The following is a 23649-nucleotide window of genomic DNA, read 5'->3' as shown; positions in this document are numbered from 1 at the left end:
CCCACACATCTCTTGATACAGGCCAGGATGCAATTGACCTTTTTTGCATAATTGCAAAACAAATCACTTAAAAGTTAGGAGATTCCTGCTTGCATAATCTTAATTCAGACCCCTCTATGCAATTCTTATGATGCAATTTTAATGACATAGCCCCAAACCACTTTTTCTAGGGAAGCCCACTTCATCCACTACAAAAAGTACATGATGACAGTACATTCCAGAGATTGCATTAAGCAAATTCAGTACTTCTTCTATCATTATTCAGTGTATGATCACAGACTAAAAAACTAATAATTTCTTCTCAGGTGCATTGATGTATTCAGTTTAGTACTGCAAATACTTTAAAATGTATGCTTTATGAGATAAATTGGTGTTATTTCAGCATAACAAAGGGGGATATGAGACACACATCCATTAGTAGTAGTACTTTTTGAATACCAAAATACTTTAATGTATTTTATTTTACCCTCACCTGGTGTTTCCAAATACTACAATTTATTCAGTGTTTCTTTATCCCTTAATATCTTCTTTCAGCCATCAGGATTGACTCAGATCTCTTGGCAAAGGATTTTTTTCTTCTAGCTTGTTCTAAGCCCTCCAGGACGGATTTCCAATTGCAGCAGGAAGGCAAAAATGGCTGGTGCCAGGTGTTCCTGTTGGGACAAGCTGGGAGGTAAGACAAGCTCATTTGTTTGTCTGAAAAACAGCATGTGGGAATTCTCATTACTAAACCAAGTATTTTCATTTGCTCTTGACTTCAAAATAAAATACTCTGCTAGCAGATGTGAGAAACAAAATGAAGAAGCTGAAAGCAGGCATACTGAGGGAAACCTGTTCTGAGTTATACATCACTTTACAAATGTTGGAAACGAACTGGGTACAGACGTGATCCTGTTTCTCTATGGTAGGAACTCATATGTAATTCTCCTCCTCTCTTTTTCATTCTTTGAAACTTGAGTGCTAAGTTGAATGAGAATTTTAAAGTTCAGCTTCAGAGTTCCAGTGCACCTGTGTTTTTCTGGTAAAATTGCTTCTTGTGGAATTTTTTTTTAACAGAAATGCCCATCACAGTCAAGAGTGAGACTCAGACTCGTACCTTTACCTCTGTGAGGGAGCAAATACAGAAAGCTGCAAACTTTCTTTGGCTCTCTCTTCCCATCTGTAGTAGAGGTGGCGAGTGGTTGAATACAATCTTAAAACTAAACACATTAGTCATCGGGTTATTGGCCTTGTTAGTGTCCCACATACAAACACCTTGGTATTCCCAGATGCCAAAATTACACAGAATGAGAGTAAGCAGCCTTTGGGCTATGTAGTTGGCATCACCTGTGGAAAGCATTTTCTCAAAGTAGTTAGTTCTCACCAAACACTCTGGATGACTGCTCTAGTATATCTTGCATCTGCTTTAGGAGTGTGACAGCAAAGGATATCCATAAGGCATCAAATATTTTGATGTTTGCCAAATATTGAACCTAGCTGCAAGGCAGATACCAGGTTTGGAAGACTGGCCCTGAAATAACTGTTTCACAGAGACAGTGAAAAAATCTGAATCTCAGCTGGTTGTGAAAGAAGTTGCTCCACACTCATTCATGAGAATGCTAGCACACAGCTGCAGATGAAAAAAGCACATGTGCTCTGTGGCAGCCAAGAGCACCTGGCTCTCATGAGCTGCCCCTCCATTCATGCTTCCTGGGAGCATGGGAGAAACCAGGAATTTAGACAGGAGTTGTGTGGTTACAGCTATTTAAAGAAACACAAAACATCCTCCACCAACGTCCTCTCCTTGTCACCCAAATAGCAGACCAGTGGATGCTACAGAAAGTTATTCATTCTGTCACAACTTCAATTCTTCAACTGCAACACCTTTGAGAATCGTAATTACTATGGAGGGGATAAATAGCTATAGCACCCACAAGTCAGTAATTATAACTTTATTTAATAATCATTCGACCACCTAGATTTGGAGGCTTCAGATTCTACGGAGTCTGAGATTTTTGGGTAACAGGATATCCATTTAGTCATATGTAAAAGGAAATTCTGTGTTATTAGTAGAAATATTCTTTTGGGGAGCCTAGTAATGAAGAAATACCTTAATTTTTTAAGTTAGGGGTTTTTTTGTATTTTTTTCAGATCCTCTTGTCCCAAAATATCTGTTGTCATTTCTGGCTTATTACTTTCAGTAACTCAGAACTTTAACAACATTGGCTTAAAAGGTTTGAGTTCCTTACTTTTCTCAGACTCATTTGAGCCAGGTGCCTGATGTTATTGCTGTGGAAGTACAGAAGCTTCCACAAAATGTGAAATATGTATTTGAAACACCCCATGCATCTACAATAAGATATTAGATTAAGGAGGGGATTTTTGAAGTGCATTTCCTGATGCCTACCACGCTCTGCACTTTGATGCACTGTAGAGCAGTTTTCCCCTGCACAGGGCTGGTCAATTTCAGATGAAACCAAAGGTGAAGACACTCTCCAAGCATCCAGGACACAGAAGCAGACTAAAGCTCAACAGATGTAACCCCCTCATTCCCAAAGGTGCAGGGTGTGGATGTTGGGTCCTCAACTAATTTTTTTTCTGCTCTGCAGATCAACTCCTACTGCACTGCATGACTTGCTAATGTAGACATAGCTTTTCTTCCCCCTAAGGAAAGCAGTGAAAGAGTGCAGAAAAACTGAGAAACTTTTGCACACACCCCATCCTTGTCAGATTGATGCTTCCCAGCAAATGCAGGGATGTCATGTCTGTCCTTTTTGAGCCAACTCCAATGCTTTCATGGTTACTCCAGGTCTCCCATACAGGGGTGCAAATGAGAAAAGATTGCCACAGTACCAGCTGGTTTAGGCATTGTTAGCTTTTAGCTTATCAGTTAAGAATTTTAATGAGATAGTGAGTTACTCTCCATTTGCACCAAATATTCTGTATTATATTAAAAAAAAGCTTTGTTCTGTCATTTCAGAAAAAAAAATATTAGACAGAACAATTTACAGTACTTATTGAATGCAGTTGATTGATTAAGTGGAACATCCTGAAAAGACAGGTTTTGTTGGATTACCCTAATTTCTTCTTCATGATTATTTCTGCCCTTCATATACATCACCAGGAAACAGCCCTGTGGCAACTACTGTAAATGCTTGTTCATACATTTCAAATCTCTCAAGTGCTTTATTATTTCTATGACCATTTTTTAGGCACTAACTGCTCTTTGTTTTGCCTTTTAACATGATTTTAGAAGGTGAAAATATGGAGAGGCTTTTATGAATAAGCAGAAACTACTCCACTATTTGCTAATCAGAAAGCACTGGTTGAAGGGCAAGATGTTTATTTACTGAGCTTAGCTTCATCTTGTTTTGTAAATTCACTTTATATTAGGTAGTCTTTGTAACAGGATCTACTTTCTTTTCTCTTTTACTCTGCTATTCAGTCTTCACATATGACAGAGACACATTTTTTATAACTAGCGTTCACATCTCTGACTGGATGAAATGGATCTTTCCTGGTGAAACTAAAGGCAAAGAAGTGTTCCAGAAGATCCTGTAATGCACTCCAGCGGCTGACAGCTGTTTGCTCTGTTCGAGTCAGTGTAGCACTAAGCCAAACCAAAATCCTCTGAAATGTGCAGAACTCAAGATTTCACTATACACTTCTGCTCACATCAGACAAGGTAAAAGCAATATCCTAACACTTTTTTGAACAAAGTTCTATTTGTCTCTTCTTTCATAATTGAAGTTAGACTTTCTACCAGAGGCTAAACCCAGAAGTAGAAAATGTTTCCATTTGTAAGGGGCCTCTATTTCAGTAAGTGAAACAGCCACATCAGGATTACTAGGTTTTCTGAACAGGTCAACAATAAAACACAATGCATCTAGAGAAAGCCGGTAAGTAATCCATAATCTTACAAGGGTTAGCTGAAGCTCTGCTGACAAAGAAGAAAGTCTTAGCATTTCTGTCTACTTGCAGAAAACTTTCAAGGACTCAAAACACAGAGGGTCATCACTGAAGGACTCGGTATTTTTTGACTGAGGAGCCTTAACTAGTTGCTGGGAGAGAGCCAAAGACTCCGATTGCCATTGACATAGGTGCATCTGAAATTATTTTTCACCTATTATTCTTATTATAGAGGAAGATCCAGATCTGATTTCTCAATGGGACTATTTGATGTCTTTAGCATACAGAAAGGCCATCTCATTTGCAAGAAGAGGTGAGACGGTGACTTTTTTATATGCACATTAGAAAAATATATATATTCTGAAATGGTGGCATTCGAAAGAATCACAAACACTACTTGTGCAAGCCACAGTTTAACGACTAGGGCCTTTTAACAGAATTTATAATTGCTAAAGTATTGTAAAATTACTAAATTAAAAAAAACCCAAATTTTATTTTTTCAAAAAGTCTACTCTGGTATCACCTATCTCTCATAGCTTAGTATCAACTTACTTATTTTACAGGGAATTAGTTCATCGTGTTTTAATCAAGCTGGGGAAAGATGACTGCCAGCACCTGAAGATGCAAAGACTAGATGAAGGCAGGTCATGCCAAGCCACTGGCATGGCATCAAGGTCAGGACAAAGGGATCAGAGATGGCACCACAGACAGTGATGTGCATTACTTTTTAATTTGACCTAGCCACCAGGAGAGTTTGCCACTGTTGGGCTCTCTCTACAGAGACACAGGGTTAACAGGAGTATTCTTCTGACATGAGATGGTACCCCACCTATAGAAAGTGGGAGTGATGTGTTTCAATCCTAACACCGTTTTTAAAGGTAGGTCTCATATGCTTCCAAGCAGACTAATATGAAAAAGCTGAGCATTTGTTCTGAGAAAGGACAGCTGCTGGATCAGGCCTCTGGGGATCTTATAAAAGGGGAGACATATTAAAGGATTTAATCAGATATACCTAGATACTGAGCTATTTGTATTGAGGATGTTACAGGCATCTGCAATGATTTAAAAACTAGCTCACCCCTGAAAACAACTCAAGTCGTATTCTGGACCTACTGTTAATGCACTGCAGTGCTAAGAAGCATAGCTTGCAGACATTTGGGTTGCACTGCTATCTAGCTGGACTTTTTGAGAGTGCGAGACCTTGGAGAAAGTATGACTGCCAGGATCCACAGTAGAGCTGTGTAGCTTTTAGCTATCCAGTAGGAAATACTGGGGAAAATTCTCATAGGACTGGACTTGACGACTCTAGCTCAGAGGTAGTGCTCTTCTCCACAAGAGTTCCCAGCTAAGGGGGCAGCTTGCACTTTCATTTATCACTAACAGAAAAAGCTGATAAACGCAGTAGGATAATGATTATTACAGTCACTCGAGAAGGCAGGAAACCTTTGTTTAAACATCTCCTTTACATAATTTACAGTGGGGATTCCAACAAACACAGATCTCTTACTTTCTAGTCAAATATATTAATAATTTTACTGCAGAGTATTTAAGGTTTTGCAGTCTTACCTGTTGAACTGTTCTGCTTTCTAGAAAACATTTGTTTGGTAATGGCAGCAAGGGAGACACCAAAGGACAGCCTAAAAGATAAAACACACTAATTAGAAAACACAGCCCTTGCTCCTATGCAGATTTATGTTATGTATTTTGTGTCATTCATTGGAAAATGTACACAGTCCGGGAATTAAAGGCTAAAATAAAGATTAGAAGCCTTACCGACTATGATCCCACTCAGTCTCTTCCTTCCTCTTTGTCCCCTGACTCCTGCTTCTTTTTTCTCTATTTTTTCCCCCACATAGAGCTGCGTTGGGAGGGGAGAAGAGGCCAGTACAGAACAGATAGGATGGCTTTGTTGCCTTCTTCATATATGCTTTCAAGAGAAATCAGATACTGAGTTTCAGTGTACAGGACAGGCCAAGAAGGTAAGGTGTGAGGCTTTCAGAGCCCAAGGTGTATCCATCACAGCCCTGGGAGACAGATGTGGTGCTGCGCAGGAAATGCTGGCTTGTCTCTAGCAAACATAGGTAGCTCCTGAATAGCAACCTAGTCTGGAATTTAAAATGTAACCATCAGAGCCAGACTAATTTCTTCAGACTTCAGCTACTTAAAAATTAGCTGCCTGGGTTTTCCCTCTATGAAAGGATATCAGTAGGCACCCCCAGACGACAATTCAATCCACCCTACAATATTGACATTTACTCCACTGACTACAGAGAAGGCCTACATGTTTAGTTTACTGAATTTAGGTGGAATAACTCTCAAGCATAAAGTATGCCTCCAATCTCTTTCAAGGCACCTAAGATCTTTGTTTGGATAAAGCCATCATTTTATAACAATGCAGAATCACATTTATTTGGTAATAACTCCTGACTGTTAGAGGATTGGCACTCTCGCAAGATGTGAAATATCAAGGCAGAAAAGGAATTTTAACTTGCCTCTCCCAAATTCTGTCAAAATGCTTACCACCCCTATACTATAAACAACTCTTACCATCACCTGCCAAACATGAGTGAGGAGGTCAGGTACCTAACAAAAAGGTCCTGCAAGTAAACCAGGCAGATGAACAACATTTGACTCTGGCTAGGGTGCAGGTAAAACTCTCATGGCTGCATTTGTTTTCTCTGCTCCACAGCAAAAATACAGGTTCCGTGAGGGACTTTACTAGATGAACAAAAGATCCTAAAAGAAACATCTGGGTTCAAGCTGACAAGGCTTTATCGTGTATCTCAGTTTTGGATTTAAACACTTCACACACCAACTAGACATAAAATGTTTTGTGGACCCAGCCCTCAGCACATACTAGAACCAATGACACATACAACTTTCATGTATACAATGGATTATTCTTCTACTGTTACGGTGTAGAAAAAAGTGGAAATTAAGCTTTAAAACTGCAGTAATCACAAAAATAATTCCTATAAATAAAAGTTATTGGCACTCCACATATGACATATTAAGTCCTTTTTATATCTAGTTATCAGTTCTGATACATATGCCTGCATGTATCTGAAGTCTGTAATCAATCTTACTGTTCATAGTTGATTTACTATCAGCAGCTTTTTAATTTCAATGAAGTGCAATTCACAACGTAGTGAGATTAAAAGAGTTCTGAATCAGATCGGATGTAATTGTTTTACATCAGCAACACAATAAATTTACCTGTATACTTGTACTTGATCTGTGGCTATGTTGATCTCCGAAACAAGCTAATTAATAAGAATGATAAAATCTAATGAACAACATTGACCCACACAATCATTGTTTGGTTTGAATATAGATGGAGAGAACTAGCAGCACAACACAGAAAATACTTATCTTGTAAACAACAAAGAATACTTGCTAAAAAAAAAAAAAAAGGAGTCATTACTAGTCATGTCTAGGTATTGTATAATTAGCAGTCTTTAATAGCTGGAACAGGGAAAGACAGAAAGGAATACAGTTTTCATCAGTCCAGACACAGATGGGAATTAAAATAACCTCCGCATGGAAACTTCAGTGTAAAACACCACAGCTGTACTTCCATGAAAAAAATGAATGCAAGACTTGAAACTGTGCTGAGTCTGTCAAAAGAGAAGAAAGCCAGAAGCCACTTGGGTGTTTTTTTGAAACTTGTCCACTAATGAAACCCTCATTAGTCAGTGCAAAGCTTGCAACATTGCTTGGTTCACTGCAGGATGTATGTAAGTAAATAGCCATGTCCTCAAAACCCTTATAAATGCATGGTATCCGTAATGCTAAGCTAAGAGAATGTAAATAACTGGTGATCTATTTTCTTGCAGTAGAGCAGCAGTTTGAAAGGAAATGCACTACTTGAAGGGCCCTAACTTGACCTTAAGAACAAAAGCCAGGCTGCTCTCAGGTTCTGTTCCACTTAACAGGCACTCTTTGCAGATTATTCTTCCAGACAGGTTTTCCAGGAAAAGAGAGAAAAAAATTTTTGGTTTGACAGTCAGTTGAGCATACTAGTTCCTTTTATAATACCCTTGTTTAGGCGCCATATATACATGCAAAATGAAGGACTAAGCACCCAATTCTCTGCTCAGTTCTGTGAAATGCTTCCTAGGGAAGTTGTCAGACTCCACAACTACAGAGAACTATCCTCAGCTGCTGTCAAAAGCTCTGTTGCATTGGACCAGGAAATCATCTGGTTAGAAATGTTCCAGAAGATACTTAACCTTTTAAACAAGCCACTGATATCCAAGGCATTAGCTAAGTTTGCTAAGACAAAGGCCAACAACACATAGCATCAGCAACAGCTTAGTAGTTGTTGCATTAAAATACCAATGATCATGCTATACTGCCTTCTGCAGAGCTCGTGGTAACAGATCAACACCTTTGAAAGCAAGCCTTATAGATATGATGGCCGCCTTCTGCATCACCAAGCATATACATATTTAAAGCTCCCTTTGTTTTCTACAGTCATTTCCACAAAGCACTGTAATAATCTTATCTTTCACTTAGTTCCCCACACACTTCAAATTCTAGCTGTAACACAAGCAAAACATTCAAAGTTGTGTTTACTAGGTCTATCTTTCTTGGTATGTATGTGACATAACTTGTTTTAAGTTTTGGCACTTTCAATTTACCTTCATACTGTGTCATTAGCCTTGCAGCTCCCATGTATACTTAGCAGATCATCTTACACAAAGTTCTGCTATCTTATGGACTCTTCCATATAACTATTAATATAATTATATGTCTTTTCAATGCCTCAATCTCTTTTTCAGTTTTACAGCAAGTCATTTTCTCTTCCAGAGTTCTTCTGCTCTGAAAGTTCTCCAGGAATAATGCCTCTCAAGATGGACGCAGCAGTTATCAACTGTGTTAAAGCTCTTCTAAGTATCTCTGCAAACACTGCAAAAGAACTCTGCAAGTGGGATCCTGAGGGGATTGTTCCTGCTGTTGGTTTCCCACATATTGTTTCTTCAATAAACTGGCCTGGTTTGCAGCTGCTGGTCAAATTTCACCACACAGCTTATTTAGCAGAGGGGAAATAAGCATCTGCAAGTAAGTATAATGATTGTACTCAGCACATTCCTATCCAACAAGTGATGGCTGGGAGACAAATTTGGGCTTTATTTTTAGATACCCTGCCCAGTACGTGGCTTACATCCCAAATTTCTCTGCACCCCACCAGGGGTCACTAACACCGTATTACAGATGTTCCTCAGCAGGGTAGGCAACTTCATTCTTCTATCATAATAATTTAAAGTACGTACACACTGCATAGCCACTCTTTTACACAAACATATACTTACTGGTATATTCATGAAACACATCTAAAAGGTTTTGCAAAGACTGACACATTGTGTGGTTTCCAAGCATGAAGAAAAAAAAAAAATCTGTAGCCTTCTAAAAGACAGCCATTTGGAGGGCCTGTAAAAAAAAAAAAAAAAAAAAAAAAGGCATTCCCTCTAAGCTTAAGTTCTCTCCAGAGATGATTCACTATCTTCAAGATATCCACATCTGGCATTAACTAAAGCTTTCTTGGCAATGGCAGACTTCAAGAATGAACATGGGCAAATAACATTTTCTCAAGAAATCCCACAGTAGGAACACAAAAATGGAAAACTCTTTAGGGGAATTAATACATTTCTGAAACATTATTTACCCGAGAGGCTCACAACTCAATGCTAGTATACATGTATATAGCACATACATGTATATACATGCAGGATCCAGAGACAGAGGAAATTAGTATATGGTGTCTGCCCAGTATGTGCACCACTACAAGCAACACTAGGTTCATCCATCAGCATTCAGCCATGAGAACTTTAAATTCAGAGCTTTGATGAGGAAATTCAGCCATACAAAATAGGTAGAAGCCTGTCATCATTAGGTGAAACCGCAGGAGCCACATTATTACAAAACTGCAGCAGCCACATTATTACACATACCATAAATCCACAAGTCCAACTCATCTGAAACAGCACCATCAGACAGCACAGACAGAACAACCTGCCAATAGTTTAGTCTAAACTAAAGTTTTACCTTCAGCCTTAACTCAGTTCTGATTACTTTCATCTCAAGTATTCCCAGAATAACACCTCTACACAGGTACCCATCCATACAGCAAATTAATTAGTTTATTTGAGAAGACTAGTGCTCTACTTACCCATCAACAATCCTTAACTTAGCCAAAAGAGTCTTCATAAAAACTAGGAGCTTTCATTCCATGAATAAACTCCATCTCCCATCACCAAGGCAAACACTAGCACAAGTCTGCTTAACAAAGGCAAGTGCTCTTTGAGACTTACTCAGATAGCACTTCTAACATATCAGTTCAGTCTCATGAACAGCTTTAAGACCAAAACAAGCTCACCTTGAAGCTGGGTTTATTGTAGCATGTATTAAAGCTTCCACTTCTTGCAGCAGATTAACACACTAAGTAAAACCAACCTTCACGCCATCAAATCATTCTTCTCCTAGCTCCTCAGTAGTCAGAGGCTGTGGCCTCATCTCTCCTATTTCTTCTGAGTGCACAGATAAAATTAGCACCTAAGCTAGGGAAAACACAAGCTATTCAGGCTTGTGATTTCTCCAGTCCATCTTGGAGAATGACTTAACCCTCAAGCTTAGAGGCAGCTGCAATAGTTACGTTACATGCTTACACAACTGTACCATTAGCATCTTTTAAAATTATCTTCTCCAGTGGTTCTGTAAAGCTACACAAGTCTCACTCATTCCCTTTTCTTCTTTTGAAACTCATGCCATGAAACTAGGAAATCTCAGAATTAAAGGAAGATTCTGTAATTCATGTTATCCAAGATGGTCATCTGAGCACTTCACTCACTCCCTCCAAAGAAAGGGCAGCCATTTGTTTGAGGGACAGAATACAGTCCAATTCATAAAGATTTTAACTAGTTAACCCAGCAAATCACCAGTATCGTTACAAGACAAGAGACATGATGCCTAGACTAAGAGAAGTGATACAAAAACCTCCACAAATTAATCCATTTAAAAAAAGTGTTAAACCAAGTAGTACTTATGTTATAATCAGGTTTGAATTTTGAATAGGTAATTACTTTTCATTGATAAATAATTGCTTTTAATGAACAACTTAATTGCTTTAATGATACTAAACTAACATTTTGTATTAATTTCCTGATTTGATCAGTTTACATTATGGTAAGAAATATACAAAACCTCACTTACGCTAAGAGACAACAGATGCAGGCCTTACGAAGAAGGTCAAAGCTAAAGCTGCTGCGGATTGTGAAATTGTCCAGAACACAGAACAGGGAGGCAGGGAGACAGGCACAGGGAATGAAAGTGCACATTCTTAGCACATTTTCTTATCTTATGTGATGAAACCATAGAAACAAAGGAATGTTACTGTGAAGACCCTCACATCCTCCCTATCCTAATTTGTATATCAGAGATTTTGATCAGTAGGATAACCAATGATTATATTAGTATAGGAATATTAATGAAGTTATTTAATAGGGTGGACCAATCACTGTAAATGTCAAAATTAATAGCGGGCATAACACGCACGCTTATGTTAAAGAACATGACTTTGCAGAAAAAGGATACAAAATGTTGAATTTTCAATGTAACTTTGAAGCACATCAGATGGAGCTATCCCCCGTGCTTCCCAGCGCTGTAACAAAGAAGTTCCTGCTTCTCTGCAATTGGGTAGATAAGTTTGTCATGATTGAGACCTTCCGTCAACACTTACAGGGAACGCTGAGCATTGTATGTACATGTTTATCTGTACAATTCATAGTTACTCACATACACACATAAATATTTAATATATAAAAAAATAAAATGCTTTCTATCAGGTCCCAATGCAGGGACATTATAAACTGCAAAACAAATAGATACAAAGAATATTACATCAAACATACATGAAAACAGTTAACACAGTATGTACAATCTGGTGGGTGTCCCAAGACAAAACATCCCTTCATATACATGGTATAAACATATATACTCACCTTTACTCAATATATTATGACAATATATATTTCAAAGCTTTGTTAATAGACAAAAAACCTACAGAAATGCAACAAAGATCAAGCACACAAGTCCAAGACCAAGAAAGAATTTGCTACCCTTGCCCACACCACCACCTCCACTGCTTGGAAAGATATGCCAGTGCTCTTTCCTGGGGTGCAGTGCCTCCACATCCTGCAAGGCACTGTGAGCAGCAGCTGTGAAGTTAGTGTCACCAGTGGTGAGTAGGTCAAATACACATGAGTAAAAATAGATGTCCTTCACCAGCATCTTCTCGTGGCATTTGGTGGTGGCAGTATCCAGTGTGTACACTGGCCGGGCATGAGCAGCACCACCCTGAGGGAGCAACTGCCCCATCACAGGCAATGGTAAGCGGCCACTATCATCAATACGTTCACTTAAAGGGCAACCGTTCACACACAGCTGCAGATCCTGGCTCTCCTTGTAGGCCATGACCAACTCTTGAGGCATGCGAATGGACAACGTTAAGTAGTGCCCAAGCTGGCGTATATACACTGTGGTCCCAATGTACCTGGCGTGCATTTCAACGTATTCGCCACTGACTTTCTCCAAAATTCGCAAGCTCTTGGTATTCTCATCACCTCCACTTGTTGTACCATCAACAAAAGCTGCCGGCAAGTCATCAGTCACTGCTTGATATACTTTCTGGTCTGTACAGTCTTGGTAGGATTTAAAGATAACAGTTATCTGGGGGGAGGGGTGGGGGGAAGGAAAAAGGCAAAGTTAGTGGAAAAATATCATTATTTCAACCCCTTTTCCATTTTGCAGCTGAACACATCTGAGACCGCCTACTACCTCAGAGCTTGACAGTTGTCCTCAACTCATGACTGAAGGAAAACAGTCTGTACACATGCTTAAAGCAATATTTTACCAGATGGCAACTGTTAAATTTGTTCTTAGGTTGGCCTGGAAGCAAGACTAACAGCATGTGGCAACAGCCACAAGGTCAGGAAAGGAAAAGGCTTTATATTTAATTAAGCATCAAAAGTCCCTCTTGCCTGACGGTTTCTTAATACTTTGGAATGCATCCTCCAGTCACAGGGAAGTTTAAGTGTCAAGTAATTCCCACAATGCTAGCCACTATAGCAAAACCAGAATGAGACTGCAAAATCACAGAAAGATACAAGAGAACTCCACTTCCTCCACTCACAATATTCTCATCACTTCTTTTACAGTGACTGTATGACCCTTGTTGGGATACTGTAAACTTGGTGGATGTGGTGCCAGGATTAGCTGTGTAAGACTACTTTAAAAGCACTGGCATATTTAGTGCTTTATCAGCCATCAACACAACAGGCAGTGAGAGAGAGATGAATAACCAGGAAGAAATAGTCAAATAACTACTTAGGGCTCCTGGACCATTAGTCCTTGGAACTGGGAGATTTGACACTTCAGTCCACTGTTGCTAGAAAATGTGCCCATGGAAAAACAAAGCAAGACTTTGAAAGACACGCCTTTGAAGAGGGACTTCCAACATAGAAACTAGGAGCATATAATGCAATTACTTATTCTTTTGAGACTACAACTGGCCCTTTAAACCTTTATACTTATTGTAGTAAGCCACAACAGAAAGAGTAGGTCCTCCAGTCTTACTTGAAGGGAATAATTAGGCTATTTGGCAGACCAAGTTTGGAGTGTCCAGTGGCTTTTCCTAAAATAAGAAGTATAATGAGGAATCACATATAAATATTAGAAAGAGATATGCTACTTCCTTTATAGTTTTAGAGGGGACTGACTTCTTGCAAAGTTCAAAGGGAATTTTGCACCAGGAATAGGTATTTTAATCATTATTTTCATCGAGTGATTTCAACAAAATTACTTACCTATGATTTAAGCAGTCTGCTACAAGTTTCAGAGTACTCTAAAACATATTAAAACACATTTTCAATCTAACATTACTTTTTCCTAAAATCTGCTCTACAGCAACCTCACATTTTAATTTCAGTTAACCAGAACACTTCTGCACAACAGCTTTTGTTTCCTGCCCCTCCGCTTTGAAGTAAGAGCTAGAGGTTAAATAGCTGATTACAGATAATCCGAATAAAACCTCTACTTGATAAAACAAGTTAAAGCACCTGGCAAAATTCATCACAAAGCAGCCACCAAACTATTCTCTACAAAGCTCCCTCCTCTGCAAGAATGAAATGCTTACAATTTCAGGGACAAGACAGGGAGAACAGGAGCCTTCACCCCAAGGCAAGATTAGCAATAACACTACATGCTGAGTGACTATCAAGTGAAGGAAGGCCTCCACATACCCTGCAAGGATGCTCCAAACAGAATCAACCAAGACCATTAAGGCTTTCCAAAGACATACTCATGTAACACTGCAGCTCAAGGCATTTGGTTTGGATACTGTGTTTCCTGTCATGTGACATCCATCTAATCCATAGGCCATATCAGTAAAACCAGAGTTCTGTAAGTTCCTTCCCTTATCACCCACTCCTACCTCAATTTCACACCCTGGTACTGAGGGATACTCAAGAGTTTTGTTGCAAAGGGAGATGAAGCAAATTTCACTGCAAAGCTTTCTCTTTGTAAGTTCTCAAGGTAACAGAAAGCATTAAATTATGAAAAAGGTTATTTCAAACAGATGTAACGTGTTGTACATGCACATGTACCCACAGTAGTTTCTACACTTTGGATAGGTTGTTAACACCCCCACAAAGCTGCTCATATATCACCATTTATGGACTAGGAACTAGCTGCCCTTCCTAAATCTACAACAGAAAAATCAAAATGCCAGAATCTTCAGCTGAAGGAATTTTTTTCCGAAAGTATCAGAGCTTTGTTCTCTGGGCACACACAGAGCTCACTGCAGTGAGAAACCCTAAAAGATAAAAATAAGGTTGTTCCAGAGACTTATCTGAAGATACAATACACAAACATCAGCTATATTAAGAGTACTAAAATCAAAACAAAAAAACCCAACCCACACATTCAATCCACACTTCAAATATTTCATTTTGGACTTCATTGTACCACTCCTACTGATGCCAGTAACATCATCCTCACTGAGTATACGATCACAAAGATTACTTAACTCCCACTGAACAAGTAAAGCCTTTCAAGGACGGTGTTACTGAGCTGCCAAAGTGAAGTTTCTAGGCGGCCTTCACATATTTGTAGAACGTGCCTGGCTTGTGTGCCTTAAACAAAACTTTCAACTCTTGAATTCGTGTACTAGTCTTCACTAGTGCCATAATGCAATAACAATGATGTAGGTCTGACTGTATGTTGCTATTTTACTGTGCATTTCATAGAATCATAGAATCAATTTGGTTGGAAAAGACCCTTAAAATCATCAAGCCCAAACATTAACCTAGCACTGCCAAGTCCAACACTAAACCATGTCCAAGCACCAAGCACCACATCTCTACATGTCTTTTAAATACCTCCAGGGGTGATGACTCAAACATTTCATTGGGCAGCCTCTGTTTAAATGCTTGACAACCCTTTTGGTGAAGAAATTTTTCCTCATAGCAATCTAAACCTCCCCTGGCAGAACCTGAGGTTGTTTCTTCTTGTCCTATCACTTGTTACTTGAGAAGAGACCGATACCTGTTGTGCTACAACCTCCTTTCAGGTAATTGTAGAGAGCGATGAGGTCTCCCAAGTCTCCTTTTCTCCAGACTAAACAATCCCAGTTCCCTCAGCCGCTCCTTGTAGCACTTGTGCTTTAGACCCTTCACCGGCTTTATTGGCCTTCTCTGGACATGCTCTAGCACCTTAATGTCTTTCTTGTAGTGAGGGGCCCAAAACTGAAAACAGTATTCAAGGTGTGGCCTCAGTGCTGAGTACAAAGGGACGATCACTTCCGTAGTCCTGCCGGCCGTTCTATTTCTGATACAAGCCAGGATGCTATTGCCTTCTTGGCCACCTAGGCCCACTGCCGGCTCATATTCAGGCAGCTGTTGACCAACACTCCCCAGGTCCTTTTCTGTCAGGCAGCTTTCCAGCCACTCATCCCCAAGCCTGTAGCATTGCATGAGGTTGTTACGACCTTAGAGCAAGGACCCGGCACTGAGCCTTGGTGCATCTCATACAATTGGCCTCAGCCCATCAATCCCGCCTGTCCAGATCCCTCTGCAGAGCCTTCCTACTCTCAAGCAGATCAACACTCCTGCCCAACTCAAAGCTATGACAAATTTGACAGTAATAACTACCAACAAGGTCAAGTAATGGTATGCCCCTTTCACAAGCACACTGCATATAGGGTAAAGATTAAATACTCTGTACCTACAGCTTCTTAAATCGCTTCCCCTAAAAAAAGGGCATTCAGGACAAACAATTTTCTACTCTTTTTGTCTTTGCCCTCATCAGGTCTTTCATTAGAGTCGAAAGTAGGCTAGTTAGCAATTCAGTATTTGCTTTGGCTTCTTGACAATTTAAGTTCAGCATAAAACTCTGCTATTATTTCCCATTAAACATCTATCTCAAATATCTGCAATGAAAAAGCAGTAAGACTAACAATGGATAATGTTCTGGAAACTTTTCTTATAAAGAAGGTAGAAGACCTATGTGCATGTTCTAAGCTAGTGAAAAACCACTACATAGATAAAAGCCACTGAACTTCTCTTGGTAGCTCTTTAAAGATGCCCTAAGCTACCCTATGGCCAAAGTCAGGAAAGTATACTCAGGACCAGATAGTACACCACCACAACTAAAATGGAATACTTGCAGATAAAGATGTTACAGGAATGAAACTAGCAGTGGCAGTGCAGTTTAACAAGCTTTTTCTGTGCCTTTTATAGCAGCCTGTTCATAAACAAACAAAGGAGTCAAGACGATGCATTAGATAATAAAACTTATATTACTAAGTTACTTGTATATTCAAACACCTTCATTTCCTACAAAGAGGTGTGCTGATACGTTTGATTACCTGCCAAAGAACGAAAAAACTCAAGGACTGTACAATATGTAACAGATTACCATTAGAAACATTTCTAATATCCTAAACCATACATTTTATTTAATTGCTTCTGCACACTTAGCTGTACTTGTGCAACAGCAGGGAAGTTAAATCACTATTAGAAAGGAGAAGAACATACTACCACTTTTTCCAGAATGACAAGTCAAAGAAAAACACACAAACATTGAGAATAAATAAAGACAGAAGGTACACCCCCGGTACATACAGATATTTATCTCTAAGTTCTCCTCCTGGTTATCTGTTTGAGAAAACATATACCGGCATAACATGCTACCACAGTCAATCATTTTCAGAATTTGGCTAAAGGGTAAAATAAGATCACTTATATACTGCCATCATACCCTAGCCACCCACACAATTTGTACACAAGACAACTCAACTTTTTCCTCCAGTACTACAAGAAACAAGGAAATAAAGAACATTCTGCAAGACTTCAGCAAAACTGAGGATAAAAGCTCACTGCAGATTATGAAATGCAGCTTTTTCTTGTACTTATTTAAGAGTCTAAAAAAAGGCACTGGAGCAGATTTCAAGGGACCTAAGACTCTTCTGCAAAACTTACTCAGGTTAGCCTCATTCCTTCATTTTATACTCCTCCAGAACTCATTTGCAATGCAGACTCTTCTTGGAACAGCAGAAGTTAAGAAAAGGTCATTCTAAATTTCAATGATATATCAGTCCGACCTTCGGCTTCTGGCAAATGTAAAAGATTTGCTTCACTCATACAAGCATCGACATTAGTCAGTACCTCAGAATCCAGCAGAAGTGAAATAGCAAAACTCATTTTCACTTATTAATATTACTACACAGCCATCTCCATAGAAGATGTGCAGGATCTAACCTGCTGGGACTGACACCATCTGCTCTTGACCCTGATAATAAAAAACCTGCTTCTGAGCTTAACAAACTGTGAAAATTCTCCGGTATTGATGGTCTTGAAACTGTGTACACATAGCCTGACATACCTTGACAATACAAAAGCTAAACTACCACAGTTTAAAAAGGCCATTTCACTCCAAAAAGGGAACGAGGTATGTGACAGCAGGAGCTTCAAATGTATGTTCAAGTAACTTCTTTTACTGATAGAAAGATACCCCCAAAGCATTTCAGAGCATTTTTCACCCTGGCTCTGGAGGTAAACCTAGGGACACCTTAGCCAGGCTTACGCTTTATACCTCCTCATTTTCTTCCTACAGACACAACTGCTATCTGCTTTCAGCAGAAAGAGACAACTAATTTTCTTAACGTAAGGAAATGTCATAAACTATCAACACTAGCGTATGTATTCCTTCTCTAGCCACCTCAAATGGCTGAGAGAAGAGCAAACTTAAGTCCTGCCAGCCTGAACAGGGACTCTCAGCAGAATTTTCAGGTTGCTGCTGCTTTAGTAAAGCCAGAGTACTAAGACCTTCCGTCAACCATTTGGCATCAATGTAATTTTTTTGCTACCTCCTCTCAATTCTCCACAGTTCCCCTTCTTGTCCCTGCTCTGAACCCTCAGCATCTTGGTAACTCATTTGTTAGGCCACTCCATCAATATTTTTTGTTTTATACTGTTATGGCTACACAATTTAGAGAATTAATGAAAAGCGGAGACTTACACTCTTTCCTTGCTCCTTGCCTAAAATTTCTACTTAGTGCAGAGGCAGTCACAGACACTACAATCTGGTAACTGTTTTAAAGTATTACATTTAAAACCTTTGAAGGCTTATGTGGTGATACATACAGGATTTTCTTGTGGTGGGGAGGAGAAGGAAGAAAAGGACCTGTTTTAAGTTTTGTTTGCTTCTCAGAAGAGGCTAACAGTTTTGCTTTCTTAGACGGCTGCACAGAAGATTCTCAGGCTGCTACAGTTCTTAACCATTAAGGGCCAACTGACTTACTCTGCTGTCTTGGCCTTTTACTTCTGTATGCATGCACAATGTTTAAGAACAATCCATACCTTATTTGTAGCAGTAGCACTGGATCCTGGGACCACAGGCACGTTGGTCACTTGCACTGATAAGAAGTTATTGTCTATGAGGGGCCAAGCACCTTCCACTTTGCATGTCTGGAAGTGATCCTTAAAAGTCCTCAGATGAGGATCACCAAACAAGCCACAAAATAGGTAAGTAGGAGGAGAAGTCTTCTCACCTCCCTGATGTTCTCTGGCTTCTGTGTAGCCACTGTAAGTGCAGGGATCACGCGTCATTTCAGGGCTGGTGGAGGATGTGGGTCCATCTTTGGAACAGTTTCTCTGGCTCATGAGGTCGCTGATCCCAAGCACTGCAGAATGGTAGACTAGGTTTCCACGGCATACTTTGGAATTGCGATAGGTACAGGCAGAGTACGCTCGCAGGGCCTTACAGAACTCCAAATCAAAACTCTCAAGAGCAGAGTTTAGATGTGAAGTTAAGGATACAAAATCGGTGGTGCACTTCTGGATTCGACAAGGTGTTTGCAGCTGGCAGTCACCTAAGCACAAAACAGATAGCAGAGGGAAATCAAGCAAACCTCTTAGACTGCAATACCCCATTCCACACCCACAGGTACTGTAGAAAACAACTTGAAGACAACTTAAGAGTGCTCACCCATTGGGAAACACTACGTAATAGAGAAAAAGGGATTGGGAGGCAGAACGATAGCAATACAGACCACCTCAAAGGCTGAGATGACCCATGCATGACTTAATCCATTACTTGATATTGTCTATATGAAAATTAAGAGCACTAACTCCCTCCAAGTATGAGCCCAGCATTTATTTCCAGATATCAAGGTGACGCCATTGTGCTTAAGTTAATCACTTAGTCAATAAGCCAAGTCTCCATTTAGTCTTTCAGTGCTTTACACAAGTTACTGAACTTTTAAACAGAATCCTGCCCCTCAGAAGGATGTGGTAAAGGCAGCAAGCCATCCACGTTTAGACAAAGACAGACTGAATGAAGCAGAAATCAAAGTTTCTCTTCTAGAAAGCAGTGTGGGAGGAAAGAAGGGTAGGGAAGCAGGCAGGCCATAAATCCAGTTTGCTTTATTTCTCTGGCACTGCCAATAGCTAAAGCTTCACTGCTTGCTTTCTGGGACTAACGAGTGAGAAAAACCCACAGCTGTCTGAAGAGCAAGTTGCCAGCTAAGGAATCCATACACTGCCATAGCAGCACCTCTTATAGTGTAATTCAGTAAGATGACACAGGGCAAAGAAACCCTCTCCCCATGAAAACCTGAAATACTTACCTGATGTATGCAACAGGTACACAGTTCAGTTTACGTGAACGAAACAGTTAGACCTTATCTGGTCACCTGATTTCGCCAAAGAAAGCATAATTAACCATCCCAGCAAACAAACTGGAGTTTTACAGCCCTCTCCTCCACACCTCTCACTATCATGATCTGAAATCCTTCCAGATTCTCATGTTCTGCAGGTAAATTTTACACAAGAACTCATGAGGAGCAGAAACAAAACAAACAAGACTACATGCTGCACTACAGGAAACAGAGACACGCATTCCACAGGGGTTAAAACTAGGAGGACCCCAGTCAAAGGAGAGATTGGGTTCTCTCCTATCCAAAGAGCTGAAAACAGCCATAACAGAAAATAGACCTTCATAAAGAACACATGCAAGACTTCATGCAATAGCTGTCCAAGATGCAAAACTATCTACTAAAAACATGCCATGCTTAGTTGTTCCTTTTACAACCTGTAAAATTCAGCTGTGCTTACATTAATCTGTAATTTCAAACTGTCATAAAGCAGATTTTCAACACCACAAAAATGCTTACAAAGATACATGGAAGTGTGGAAAAAAAGGGTAAATACAAAATACCTAACAGATACTCTTTTTCCTGCCCTCAAACCCCTCTTTAGAACATTGCCCACTTGTTTTGTGCGTCCTTAAAGTAAAACAGGCATGGGTCCAATCTGATTTTAACAGCCTAATTAAAACACTAGCGGTGGAAAATGGACTGAATAGTAATGTTCATTTTTAAACACAGGGTTTTTTCCGCAAGTCACACAGTCATGGCAGGACACTAGCAATTTTTTTGCTTGCCCCCTAGCTGACCCTCCTGTGAGTTACAGAATCATAGAATAGTTTGGGCTGGAAGTGACCTTTAAAGGTCATCTCGTCCAACTCCCCTGCAATAATCAGGGACATCTTTAGCTAGATCAGGTTGCTCAGAGCCTTGTCCAACCTGACCTTGAATGTTTCCAGGGATGGGGCTTCTACCACCTCTCTGGGCAACCTGTTCCAGCGTTTCACCACCCTCATTGTAAAAAATTTCTTCTAGCCTAAATCTACCCTCTTTTAGTTTAAAACCATTACTCCTTGTCCTATTGCAACAGGCCCTGCTAAAAAGATTACTCTCGTCTGTAGACTCACTTTTTTAGGCCCACTTTAAGTACTGGAAGACCGCTGTAAGTTCTCCCTGGAGCCTTCTCTTCTCCAGGCTGAACAACCCCACCTCTCAGCCTGTTCTCACAGAGGAAGTGCTCCAGCCCCCTGATCATTTTTGTGGCCCTCCTCTGGACTCGATCCAACAGGTCCACATCTTTCTTGTGCTGAGGACTCCAGAGCCGGACACAGTACTCCAGGTGGGGTCTCACTAGAGCAGAGCAAAGGGGCAGAATCACCTCCCTCAAACTGCTGGCCACACTTCTTTTGATGCAGCCCAGGACATAGTTTGTCTTGTGGGCTGCAAGTGCACATTGCCAGCTCATGTCCAGGTTTTCATCCACCAGTACCCCCAAGTCCTTCTTGGCAGGGCTGCTCTCAGTCCCTTCATCCCCCAGCCTGTATTGACATTGGGGATTGCCCCGACCCAGGTGCAGGACCTTGCACACGGCCTTGTTGAACCTCACAAGGTTCACATGGGCTCACTTTTCAAGCTTGTCCAGATCCCTCTGGATGGCACCCCATCCCTCAGGCATGCCCGCCGCACCACTCAGCTTGGTGTCATCTTCAAACTTGCTGAGGGTGCACTCCATCTTACCATCTATGTCACTGATGAAGATATTAAACAGCACTAGTCCCAGTACAGACCCTGAGGGATACCACTTGTCATCGATCTTTATTTGCACATTGTTGACCACTACCCTCTGGATGCGACCATCCAATCGATTCCTCATCCCCCATCAAATCCATATATTGCTAATTAAGAGAGAAGGATGTTGTGGGGGACCGCATCAAAGACCTTAGAGAAGACAGACAACATCCGTAGGTCTTCCCTTGTCCACTGATGTCATCACTCCATCATGTCAGTACTCACATGACTTACTCTGAATATCCAAATCATGAATTTGTAAGGGCAACATCTTTTGCCAGTGACGGCTAGCCACCACAAATCTGTCAAAATCCCAAGATAACACAGAGTAGAAGGAGGAAGTCTCTAACCTACAGCCAAGTACAACCGTGAATTGTATGAGTAAGCAGCAAGTTTCTCACTTGATCTTTGTGCAAGTGATATGTAGCTTTGCAAAAGCACATAAAAACCCAACACAATCAAATTCTGTGTTTTCAGACACATGAAGAGAGACCTATATCAAGCAAAATGAAAAAGGCAATGCTGGTCCAGAGCCTGACTTTCAAAGGATCAAAACTTTTTTTCTATTTACCTTCAGTTATGATTTGTGGCAATATTTTAATCACATATAAATTAGTCTAGCTCAGCAAGTCAGTCAAGTTATCAAATAATCTAATAAATCTGTCCCTCCACACTCCTTGCAACTTGCTGCTTTCAGTGGATTCTATGTACAGAGAGTGGGGAATGAACAGCAATTTGACCCAAATCAGACGACCTCTCCCTACAATTTAGTTCACTAAAACTATAAATATATAAAAGCGCTCAAGCTAGAGAGAAACATTTTCACAGAATTATAACTGCTCAGATCACTTCTGAGTTGAAAATACAGGCCACTTTAGCAGGCATTTGCAGTGTGCGTAGCACCTTCCACTGTCTCCACAGTTTCCAAACTGCCAAGCAAATGCAGGCTCTACCTAAAGCAAAAAGAAACAGCAGTTCCCCGTGTCTTCAGGCAGGACGCCGCACAGCCTGGCGCTGTCCAGCTTCGCTCCCATCATTTCCAGCACTGCATAAGCCTTCCTACGGCGGGGCACGGCGGGCCCAAGCAGACATCGCTCGCTCGCAACCCCGCACCAGCCCGCGCCGCCTGAGCGCCTAACACCCTTCCCCCGCCCCGGTCCCCCTGTGGCCAAGCCGGGGCTGCTGCTGCACTGCGCCGCGGCGGCGGTCTCCGCCGAGCCGCGGGCCCACGCAGTGAGACCCACACCGGTACCTGAGCCCACCAGCAGTAGCAGCTCCAGGGCGAGGAGGAGGCCGAAGTCGGGAAGCAACGGGCGTCGCAGCCCGTGGCGGTGCTGCGGCTCAGCCCCGGCGGCGCAGGAAGGCGCAGCTCTCCCCATGCCCGTCCATGCAGTTCCCCGGGCCAGTGGCGGGACGGGGCCGCGGCATGAGACGACGGACGGGCAACCTCCTGATCGCTGCTTCCTCCTCCCCCTCCTTTTCCTTCAGACGACGAGCGGAGGCCGCCGGGCTACAACGGGGCAGGCACGGGGCGGCGCGCCATGGCGGCAGGAGGAGACGAGCACAAAGGGAAGGCGCCGGTGAGCGGGCGAAGGATGGAAGGAGGAAGCGAAGGTGAGCGGCCGGCAGCGGCCCGCAGCGTCCAGCAAACGCAGGCCCGGCACCGCCAAGAGCAGACTCCCGCCCCTTGCCGCACCCGCCCCGCACGACGCCCGCCCACCCCGGCCCCGCCCGGCCTGCCGCCTCTCATTGGCTGTACGGCCTGTCCGACA

At 41.3% G+C, this 23649-nt stretch overlaps 2 protein-coding genes across 2 annotated transcripts; both read right to left on the bottom strand.

Annotated features, from left to right (window-relative positions):
* LOC147413286 (uncharacterized) lies at positions 1 to 9267 on the bottom strand. The gene is made up of 5 exons (XM_086480290.1): positions 9204 to 9267; positions 5662 to 5815; positions 5455 to 5525; positions 473 to 653; positions 1 to 38 (listed from the first exon to the last, which is right to left on the bottom strand). Exons 1-4 carry the CDS (start codon positions 9250 to 9252, stop codon positions 589 to 591), a joined length of 339 nt encoding a protein of 112 aa, XP_086336416.1. The 5' UTR covers positions 9253 to 9267; the 3' UTR covers positions 1 to 38; positions 473 to 588.
* Positions 9268 to 11946: 2679 nt separating this feature from the next.
* Positions 11947 to 23256, bottom strand: RGMB (repulsive guidance molecule BMP co-receptor b). The gene is made up of 3 exons (XM_086479810.1): positions 23130 to 23256; positions 18804 to 19315; positions 11947 to 12615 (listed from the first exon to the last, which is right to left on the bottom strand). Exons 1-3 carry the CDS (start codon positions 23254 to 23256, stop codon positions 11947 to 11949), a joined length of 1308 nt encoding a protein of 435 aa, XP_086335936.1.
* Between the last annotated feature and the right edge of the window lie 393 nt (positions 23257 to 23649).

This window comes from Leptosomus discolor, chromosome Z, assembly GCF_034619465.1.
Source record: "Leptosomus discolor isolate bLepDis1 chromosome Z, bLepDis1.hap2, whole genome shotgun sequence".
Taxonomy (NCBI): Eukaryota; Metazoa; Chordata; class Aves; order Leptosomiformes; family Leptosomidae; genus Leptosomus; species Leptosomus discolor.
Note: the sequence above shows the minus strand (reverse complement) of the source record. Positions and strands in the feature narration are given on the sequence as shown.

Coding starts and splice junctions, on each gene's coding strand:
- RGMB (XM_086479810.1), bottom strand. CDS start 23,256: ATGGGGAGAGCTGCGCCTTCCTGCGCCGCCGGGGCTGAGCCGCAGCAC. Junction 19,316..23,129: donor GCTACTGCTGGTGGGCTCAG/GTACCGGTGTGG, acceptor TTTTGTGCTTAG/GTGACTGCCAGCTGCAAACA. Junction 12,616..18,803: donor GTGCTACTGCTACAAATAAG/GTATGGATTGTT, acceptor CCCTCCCCCCAG/ATAACTGTTATCTTTAAATC.
- LOC147413286 (XM_086480290.1), bottom strand. CDS start 9,252: ATGTGTCAGTCTTTGCAAAACCTTTTAGATGTGTTTCATGAATATACC. Junction 5,816..9,203: donor TGTGTTTCATGAATATACCA/GTAAGTATATGT, acceptor TTCTCTTGAAAG/CATATATGAAGAAGGCAACA. Junction 654..5,454: donor AAAGCAGAACAGTTCAACAG/GTAAGACTGCAA, acceptor TTGTCCCAACAG/GAACACCTGGCACCAGCCAT.